This window comes from Nannospalax galili, unplaced genomic scaffold (genome assembly GCF_000622305.1).
Source record: "Nannospalax galili isolate Female #2095 unplaced genomic scaffold, S.galili_v1.0 scaffold841, whole genome shotgun sequence".
Classification (NCBI taxonomy): domain Eukaryota; kingdom Metazoa; phylum Chordata; class Mammalia; order Rodentia; family Spalacidae; genus Nannospalax; species Nannospalax galili.
This window is the reverse complement of record NW_008345000.1, coordinates 612,915-623,595: the sequence shown is the minus strand read 5'-3', so window position 1 is coordinate 623,595 and position 10,681 is coordinate 612,915. Positions and strand designations below refer to the sequence as shown.

The window sequence follows — 10,681 nt, the reverse complement described above, 5'->3', positions numbered from 1 at the left end:
ACCAAAACCCCCCAGCCCTCTGCTGTCACCCACGGGTCTGTCCTGAGCTCACGCTCACTGTATGGCACTCCCAACTAGACCAGGCTTCTTCCCCTGTCACCAGTTCTTCTTTCTCATCTCCTGAGCTGAGCTGTCTCCTCCTTAGTGGTTATAACCATGATCTCTGGAGCGGGGAAAAGGCCTTAGTTTAAATCCTAGCTATTCCATAAACAGGTTACAGTCCAAGCTAACTAACCCTCCAGGGGTAAGTTCCTCTTAGCCTTCAGTTTTTGCTGTAAGATGGAATGGGAAGAAGCTGCTGTGAAGATTACATAACACAGAAGATCTCCCTCCAGATCTGAGCACAGAAAGTCCTAATGCTCGTTAATCATTTCTGGCTCCAAGAGCTTTCCTAACACTTTCTGTGGATCATCCCCCCGAGCACTCGCAGTATGATGCCTTACGAAAAATAGGGTCGTAGGGCCAAGGCACTCACCAAGAGTCATTTAACTTCCAATAGAAGCCAGCTGTGGTGGCACACACCTTTAGTCCCAGTACTCGGGAGGCAGAGGCAGGCAGATCGCTGTGAGTTCAAGGCCATCCTAGTCTATATAGTGTGTTCAAGACCAGCTGGGGCTACAGGGAAACCATCTCAAACTAAAACAAAAAACAAAAAACAAACTTCCAACAGAAAAGTCAACACTTGAACCCAGAACCTCACACAAAGAAAGAGCTTTGCAGACAGGCATGGGTCAGAGCACATAAGAGGATTGCTAAGGACTCACCACCTACACTCATCTATGCTCAACAAGATCCCCTTCCAAAGTGATGTCAGACCAGCTTCCAAGTCTAAGAAGCATCATAAAACAGGACTTCTCCAGAGGGGCTGAGGCCTGGCTTGGCCCAGTCGTGGATGAAGTGTTTTGTTAATTCAGATGAAAGGGAAGGGACACAATTTTGATAGGAATTCAATTCCCTCTATACAGAGAAAATTTTATTCACATGTAAATGAAGCAGCTTTGTCCTGTGGTTACAAAAACTCATAAAGATGTAAAAATAATGTTACATTTATAGGGCACTAAGAAATGTATCTAAATATAGTATTTTAAATTATTTATAAAATATTGATCCTTATAAATATACCTCATTACATTTTTATTTTCATAAAAAGTTTATTTGAAACATTTCTCACTAGTTCTCACAATGCACTTTACAGTCAATTAACTTACATCCAAAGAGAGATGTGTCCTTTCAGCTATGATTTCATTTTCTTAAGAAGCAAAATGAAACTTTATTTTCAGCAGGAAAAAGAATGTACATCTGAAAGGGAAAAGCAATCTCAGCAAAAATGGGGATCAGCCGCCATATCTTTTCTTCAGTTCTTCAACAGAATTAGCCTTCAATTCTGATTTTTCTAAGTGATTGAATAATACATGTATGACTGGAAAAGAAAAAAATGTATTTTATTATCTTCTAAAAAATCTAAACAAAATGTAAATTAAAAGAATAATCTGATCAAACAAAAGCAATAACTACAAATGTTTATGGTTCTAATTCATGTACTTAAAAATCCAAGAATTAAAAATTACACATCAATCCAATAATATTTCTTCCCAGAATATTTTAATAATACATGTATGACTGGAAAAGAAAAAAATGTATTTTATTATCTTCTAAAAAATCTAAACAAAATGTAAATTAAAAGAATAATCTGATCAAACAAAAGCAATAACTACAAATGTTTATGGTTCTAATTCATGTACTTAAAAATCCAAGAATTAAAAATTACACATCAATCCAATAATATTTCTTCCCAGAATATTTTGCTATCAGTATAGAATTTCCCATACATCCTCAACAGCATTAACCTTACAGATTATTTTTAATTCATTCAGCACTATCCTAAAAAGCTCTTGTGCCCTGTACATCAGGTATACATTTATTAATATTTTACTTAGCATTTTTATTTGGTTAACTATTTTTCAAGCTTAAATCAATTTTTTAAAGAAACTTTATATTGCTGGGTGTGGTGGTGCACACCTTTAATCCCAGCACTTGGAAGGCAGAGGTCAGTCAATCTTCTGTGAATTCCAGGCAGGCTTGTTCTACATAGTGAGTTCCAGGCCAGCTGGGGCTACAGGGAGACTCTGTCTCAAAAAGACAGAGAAAAAAAAAAAAAAAAAACAGCCGGGCATGGTAATGTAAGCCTCTAATCGCAACACAGGCAGGTGGATCTCTGTGAGTTCCAGGCCAGCTGGGGCTAGAGGGAAGCTCTGTCTCTCAAAAACAACCAAACAAAAAGAACTTTATATTGCTGCCAGGGCAACTCAGCTCGGTGATAAAACATTTGCCTAGCATGCTAGAGACCCTAGGTTTGAACACCAGCACTGCAAAAAGGGGCGGCGGGGGGAGCTTAAGAAGATATTGCTGCTGGAAACTGAAAATCTGCAACGCCACCTATGAAATCACATTGGATGGATGGACAGGTATATCTCTGGATCCCATAATAAAATACCTAACTACTAATGTTGAAATCATCATTCCTCTACCCCGCCCCCCACCCGCCTTTCAGTTTGCGGTTGCTGCTGTTTTGGGGTTATTTTTGTTGGCTTTGCTGCTACGCGTTTGGCAGACTCGCTCTGAAGCTCAGGCTGACGACCTCAAGCTCATCACGATCCTCCTGCTCCAGCCCCCCACCTGTGAAGACGACGAATCACCATTCTTACACCGTGTAGCTCACATCAACACTGGAAAACACTGTTACAGTTCCTGCTTCTCAGCATCAAACTGCAACTAGCCATTACTAGACAGTGGCAACAGCACAGGTCACAGTAGCTAGCATCTGTCGAATGTTTACATGCCAGAATGATTCTACATGCTTCCCATACATCCTCGAGCACACCTTAAAGGTGTGACAGGAGAGGGACAAGAACACACTCACTACGCACCAACACTGAGGCCTTGTGAAGGCCGTGAATTCCTGCTCTCACAGAGCTTCCATTCTGTGTGGGACAAAGAAATAATAAACATGTGTGTGTGGCAGTGTCAGCTACTTGTGTGCTGGAAAGAGAAAGGAAGCAGAGGAGAGATAGGGAGCAGGGGCGGCGGGACGTAGGCGGTCGTTCTAGCCAGGGAGTGACAGCTGAAGGAAGTGAGGGACCGAGTGCCCAAGGTGAAGGAACAGGGCAGGTATTCAAGGTGTATTGAAAAAGAAAACGCGGGACTCGCAAGGTAATCCAGCAGATCAAAGTCCTTGCCGTGCAGGACCCACGTAAAGGTGGAAGGAGACAGCTGGCTCCCAAAGTTTTTCTCTGACTTCAAGCACAGTGGCAGGTGTGGGCGCACACTGAGTTGGTAGAGTGCTAGCCAGCATGCATGAAGTCCTGGGTTCCAGCCCCAGCACTGCAGCAACTGGGTGGTGACACACGCGTGTAATCCCAGCATTCAAGGTGGTGACATGAGAATCAGAAACTCAAAGTCAGCCTAAGCTACACAGTGAATTCAAGACCAGCCCGAGATACATGAGACCCTGTCTCAACACAGTAACAACAAAAACTAAGCCAACTAGGCCTGCATCACCTTTGACTCCATGATTCGTGTTCGTTAGTGATTGACATCTCTACTTACGAGGCTCCCTGAAGTTGTGAGGCCAAGTGGATTCTGACATGCCTTCTCTTCATGTAAAGTCCAGAATAACTGCCTGCACCTACAAGTTCTGAATGCCTTGCTTCCCCAAAGTTTTTCTGTTTCCTACCAAAATATGTTTTTTAGAAAAGGAGGTTGAAGAGATGGCTTAGTGGATAAAGACTTGCCCCACATGAGTGAGCATCTGGATTCCCACAACCCATGTAAAGCTGGACATAGTAGCAAGCTTGAGGTGAGAGGCAGACAGTAGAGTCCCCGGAAGCTCAAGGGCCAGCTTGGGGTACGCAGCAGCAAACAAGAGACCCTACCTTGCCAGGGGGAGGGCCAAGGCGGGAGATGGAAACCAGAGACTGTCCTCTGTTCACCGTGTTCTCCATGGAGGGTACATGTACCTGCGCTTTTATATACACACATGAACGAACACACACACACACACATACACACACACACACACACACACACACATACACACACACACACACACACACACACATACACACACACACACACACACACACACATACACACACACACACACACACACACACATACACACACACACACACACACACACACACGGAAACCAGAGGCTGTCCTCTGTTCACCGTGTTCTCCATGGAGGGTACATGTACCTGCGCTTTTATATACACACATGAACGAACACACACACACACACACACACAGGGAAACCAGAGGCTGTCCTCTGTTCACTGTCTTCTCCATGGAGGGTACATGTACCTGCACTTTTTATATACACACATGAATGAACACACACACACGAAAATTTTTTAAAGATAAAACAGAAACATTTGGGTTAAATCCTAATTTCTTTTAAAGCCCTAGATTGCTTGTTCACTTCTCTAAGTAAAGAGTATTTTCCTCTTGTTCAATGAGTGCTTTTGTTGTGTTTTAGCAGGGTTTCTGTATGTTACCTAGGCAGGTCTCCAACTCACAGTCCTCTGCCTCAGCCTTCAGAGGGCTAGGATTACAAGCATGTACTGCCACAGTGAAAAGTGTCTACCTTATAGATTCAGAATCACTCAGCGCACTGCTAGAAACACAGACCTACCTAAGAAGATGAATTCAAGTATGTTTAGTACAGGAAGCACCTGAAAATAGCATACTGGGATTTTTTCTAATTTTTAAAGTTAAAAAATTAGCATTCCTCACTAGTTATGGTGACACATGCCTGTAATCTCAGCACTCAGGGTAGAGACAAGAGGACTGATTCAAGTTTGAGGTCAGCCAGTTCTCCCTAGCAAGTTCTAGGCCAGCTAGGGCTGCACAGTGAGACCTGAAACCTTGTCTCAAAAAAACCAAAACAGTAATTGGCATTCTTGTATTTGAATGATTTTTCTTTTACCTACAAACAGAAATATATCCTAAAACTAAATAGCTAAAAATTTTATTTTGATTTTTACTCTAAACGGAGATAAACCAGGGACAGGAACCAAGCGCACCATCTGCCCCCCTTCACCTCCTAACCTAGAACCCAGCTGCACTGCACTGGTGCAATGCTCTGAGCTCTGTCTGCCTCAGAACATCCAATGCACACTGCTCCCTCAGCTCTCTTCCCCACCTCTTTGAGCATTCAGCTGAAATTAAACCCAAGGACAGCACCTCTCTCAGGAGGATTAGATCTGTCCTGTACCTGGCAGTGTAGCCGGCACTGTTCCCAGGCTCCAGGGTAGCAGATTCTACCACGACATCATGTACTGCATTTCCAAGACGAGCCCACACTGCGAACTTGCCTGCCTGGGCTCAGATCCTGAATGTGGTTTCTTAACTGTGTGACCCTGGTTAAAAAAAACTTTAACCTGACTAGCACAGTGGTGTACACCTTTAATACCAGCACTCAGGAGGCAGATGCAGGTGGATTTATGTAAGTTTGATGCCAGTCTGGTCTACATATCAAGTTCCAGGATATCCAGGGTTACACAGTAAGACCCTGTCTCCTAAAACAACAATAACAAGAAACAAACAGCAAAAAATCCCTTTAACCTCTCCATGCCTCTGCTTCCTCTGTTCAAGGAGAATGATAATATCATGTAGCCTTGAAAATACTGCCAAGGAGACGGCTCAGCAGTTAAGAGCACTGACTGTTCTTGCAGAGGACCCAGGTTCAGTTCCCAGCACCCACATGGTGGCTCACAACCATAAGTAACTCGAGTTCCAGGAGATCCGACATCCTCTTCTGACCTCTATGGACATTGTAGGACATGGGCACACTCACACACATGCAGGCAATGCACTCATACACATAAAATAAAAATAATAATAATAAAAAAGAAAATACTAAGGCTGGAGAGATGGCTCAGCAGTTTAGAGCACTGACTGCAGAGGACCCGGGTTCGATCCCCAGCACTCACACGGCGGCTACAAACCGTCCTTAACTCCAGTTCCAGGGAAATCCAAAGCCCTCTTCTAACCTCTGCAGTGCTGCACGACACGGGTGCACTCACATACGTGCAGGCGATACACTCATACACATAAAATAAAAATAATAAAATATTAAGAAAAAAGAAAACAGTGCTAAGATGAAAACAATTTTGACTGTACTTAATTCAACTGCATCTCACTTAGCGCACTAAATTACAATTAACTTATATTTGAGCCTGTGCCCCTTATACACGACAAACTGCCAATAGTCAAAAGGGAGCACAGCACAATAAGGGGATGTAGAAAGCTTTCTTTTTCAGAACTTACTCTTTTTCTCAGGTCCTGAGAGAAACATTATGGCCATATCAAACCTTTTTAGTTCAGAAAGTCTTTGTAAGGTTTCAAAGATGAGAGATGGCTTTTCTTTCCTGAAATAATCCAAATATAAAAATAAATGATCAGTTAAAAGTAGCTAGTTTGATTTTTCCTACCAACATACTTTTTTTTTTTTTTTTTTTGGTCTTTTTGAGACAGGGTCTCCCTGTAGCCCCAGCTGACCTGGAACTTGCTATGTAGACCAGGCTGGCCTCGAACTCAGAGATCTGCCTGCCTCTGCCTCCCAGTGCTGAAAAAATTTTTACATGTGTGCTTTGCCTGCATGTATATAAATACACTCATGTACTCACTGCCTGCAGAGGCCAAAAGAGGGCATCAGATCCCCTGAAGCTGGAGTTACAGATGGCTGTTAGCAGCCATATGGGTGCTGGGAACCAAACCTAGGTCCCCTGCAAGAGTAGGCGACGCTCTCAACCTCTGAGTCCTCTCTCCAGCCCCCAAAGTAATAAATCTTTTTTAAAAAGTCTTTTTCCCTCATTTAAACTTTCTCCTTCTTTACTATTTGTACTTGTTATCTCTTCACTTCTGTTAACAGTAAAACTTAGTAGAAAGCTAATTTTGCCATGTACAAAATATTAACATTAAGATCAAAGAGAACACATTTTATTATTGAACATAGCATTGCAATGTGAGAATACAATTTAAAAAATTCAACTTACTCGATGTAAAAGTCATGTAAAATTTTAATGATTTGATTGAATACATCTGGATCTAGATTTTTCTGAAACAACTTCGGATATAAAGATGGTTCAATTTGCTTGGGAAAAATAAAGAGTAAGAAAACTGAATTGTGGGAGCATTCATATTGCAGGTCTTAGGTAGAAAACAGCAGGAATACTTACTACACAGTAATACTAACGAGAACTAGTGGGGCCACCTTAAACATAACTCCAGGAAAGAGTAAAAGTGAGCTGCAAGACAGACAGATAGCCACTGCTCTGTTGGCACATCCTGGAACAGGATGGCACCACGAGAGTCAGGGGATGCCAGACAGCTCCCATTTCAGCTGAATTCATAGGATTCAATCCTTTCTTGAAACAAATAAAAGCTCATTTCAGGAAAATAACTGCCTGGCACTGTAAGCATTGCTTGGCCCAGAAGACGCTCAGTGACTCTAGTCTCCTTTCCACATCCTGAAGGATAAAATATCAAAGCTTAGGCCATAAAACATGAAATCTGATTTTAAGTTATTTTAGACTCTAGAATTTAACACATAGTTCACTTCTAAAAAAGAACAACAAGGTTCCTGGATTACAAATATTTCAAAAACAGTCTGGCCAGGACCATGTACTTCAGGCTAGAGATGAAAAGCATTTTCTACATTCATATTATACAAAATATACAAGCAAATATTACAGCAGCACTAGTATAACCAAAAGAAATTATTTTTACTTCCAGGAGAACTATAGCTTCTTCTCTTACCTTTAAATACTGATATAACATATCTGGAGAACTTCTCAGCTGTCTGAAATCAGATTCAAGCTGGAATGAGTTGGCAGGAACTGGAGGCAGAGCGGCTGTGACAAGCTGAGCAGGTGTCTGCTCCACCTTTACAGAAATCTTCTCACTGAAAGACTGACATACATCCTGCTTCAAACTGACTTGAGTTCTGAAATATTTTAGAGGCATTGGTCAACCAGCCAAAAATGAACAATTCAAAGTTCAATACAGGAAACAGTAACAGAATTTCTCATTTCTGACTTTACTGTTTTCTGTCTGTATCCCATAAGCATTAAGTTCTTCTGACTAATAAAACATATATACATATGTTCTTGCAAGTTTCCCATTCTGGCTACAAATGGCCATGGTCATGTGCAGGATGGCTAACTGAGCCACCCTTGGAGCAGACCTCCTCTACCCAATGCAAACCATATCACATATCCTCACAACTAGGCCTTTCAGAGACTGACTGACCAAGCTTCAAGATATGTCAAGAAGGAATATCTTAAAGCTACCTATTCAGGCTTTTCCTGTAATTGGTACAATTACCTTAAATAAAACTACTATTACTGTTTAAAGTTTAAAACAGAAAAACTTCACAGGTGTAATGAGTGGCAGTGTAAAACTAGACAGGACTATATGGAAGACTAACCAGCAGCTCAAAACAAACCTATTGAGTCTACACCTTCTCTCCTTTCATCAGCAAGGAAACATGTGAACTAGCTTTATTATTATTGAACTTTTACATTACAATACAAGTGGGTTTCATTATGACATTTTCATACATCTGTGTCATTATAGTTTGTCACATTCCTCCCTGCTCCCCTGCCACCCTGTCCCTATCTTGCTGATTCCCTTCTTCCCTCCTAAACAGGTTCCCGTTCTTGGTGGTTTTTCAATTCTAAACCAAATTTAAATTGTGCCCAATGGTCTTCAATATAGATAAAATAGTGGTGACATTTAAAGTTTACATTTTTATGATGCTTCCTTTAAAAAAAAATGGGGGGGGGCTAAATAGTAAAATAGATACATACTGAAATTCTAGGGAAAAAAATGTGCAAAATCAATCAAGACACTTTATCATCTCTAAATCATCTGTAAATTGTCCCTTCGGTGAAGTAATACTGATTACCTCTTAAGCAAAATCTCACAGTAAGTACAAATAAAAAAGGAAAATTAGAACCTGCAGTTAGGTCGTTCAAAAAATCAGAATGATAAGTATAAATCAGGAGTCTCAGTGATAGCAGTTTCCAGTGAACTGTGTCATTACAGGTGACTGTCTAACACTGACTACTCACTGCAGGTCTGAAGTGTCACTGATTTCTTCTATCTTCAACATTTTTGCTTTTGGAGTGTCACCTGTGGGCAAAAGGTCATCTTGGCTTGAATTCTTCTTGCCTGTGGTGCCTGCAGGCGCTGTTACATTTGCCAAATCCACAGGATCACTCTCGTGAGCAGCAGTGCTATCTGGCACATCAAAAGCCTCTATCAAACTTCCAGTTTCTTCAATAAAGACCTTCTTGAGTGGTTTCTAAAACAATTAAAATCCATCTTTTAAATCAACATATTCAAGGTCTCCCATCTTAGGGGTCACAAGTTAAAAGGCTATGTTTTTACAGTTAATAAGCCAGTGTTAAATAATCCAATTTGCTGGCCATACAGACTTAAAAACACACACTGTCTGAGAACACAAATAAGACCTAAGTGGAGGGAAAGAGACGTACATCATAATGACTACAAGGCAACAGTATGTATAAAAGGAAAAGCACAGATGACAGAAGGGCAGCAGCAGGACCAGCAGCACAGTGGAAGGCGGACTGCGGTGTGGCCCACGGGCCGAGGGGCAGCCTTCTGCACGTGGTGGGGCAGAGAGTGCTGCACACAAAGCCTGCACGGACGCTTGGGGCCAGCCGATGGGGGAGCCTGTGTGCACTTAAGGAGTTTGGACTCTACCTTCAAACAGTAGAGGAAAAAATGCAGCCGTCCCCGCAGCAGCACTGCAGGCTACCTGAAGGAAGTGGAACAGGGGCAGGTTCCAGGCAGCACCAAGGGAAATGGGCCAACACCAACCCCTAAGTGCTTTCTAAGTGCGTAACAGATGGGTAAGTCCAGCCCAGGGTGACAGATTGGCCAAATAACAAAGTTGGTAACGGTTATTCAAAGGTTTTCCAATTTAATAAGTGACATTCATTGTTTATTCAGGTCATCATAAGTAACAAACATTTTCAATTTCTTAAGTTTACAATATTCTCTTATAGGCACCAAATGTAACAATGTTCTTTGCTACATCACCACACTAGACTCAGATGGAACCTGAGAAGCTACTGTTCTACCAGCCATATTGAAAACGGGTAAAAGCTCCTTTACAATTTTGCATTGGTAACAGTTGCAGCTCTGTGATAGAAAAATGGGAGCTTCCTGGTATAGCAGTGCACCCTTTAATCCCAGCACTCACGCTGGAGGTGGAGGCAGAGGCGGGTAGAGCTCTGTGAGGTCAAGGGCCCCTATTTCAACAAACAAACAAACAAACAAGACAGAAAAGGGGCGTTTTTTTCTTTTATTCATATTCAAATTTTTATTTTAAAAAAGAAAACTTTTCTCAAGATACTCTAAATGCAGTTGAATCATAAACCAAAGTTATAAATACAAAATATGAAAACTTCTAACATATGTTAATTTAAAATTAGAAGCAGAAATTCTACTGATACAGCCGAAGCAAGATCTACTGAAAATAAGATCTACAGGTAAGAACTATTAACAGACGAATGTATATAAATGAAAGAGCTAAAACCAAAATTGTAACAGAGTCCTATCAGCAAGTTTAAGGCCTTCCCTTTACTGA

The 10,681-nt window shown here is 41.4% G+C and overlaps 1 protein-coding gene across 1 annotated transcript in view; it reads right to left on the bottom strand.

Moving 5' to 3' along the window:
* Nucleotides 1-1,240: 1,240 nt before the first annotated feature.
* Rpap3 (RNA polymerase II associated protein 3) overlaps nucleotides 1,241-10,681 on the bottom strand; it is a 48,109-nt gene continuing 38,668 nt past the window's right edge. Inside the window, exons 13-17 of the mRNA XM_008841302.2 lie at nucleotides 9,138-9,370; nucleotides 7,822-8,008; nucleotides 7,059-7,156; nucleotides 6,331-6,431; nucleotides 1,241-1,420 (exon numbers count right to left, since the gene is read on the bottom strand). Of these exons, the coding sequence (XP_008839524.1) occupies nucleotides 1,335-1,420; nucleotides 6,331-6,431; nucleotides 7,059-7,156; nucleotides 7,822-8,008; nucleotides 9,138-9,370 (705 nt within the window). The 3' untranslated portion in view covers nucleotides 1,241-1,334. The remainder of the gene's footprint in view (nucleotides 1,421-6,330; nucleotides 6,432-7,058; nucleotides 7,157-7,821; nucleotides 8,009-9,137; nucleotides 9,371-10,681) is intronic.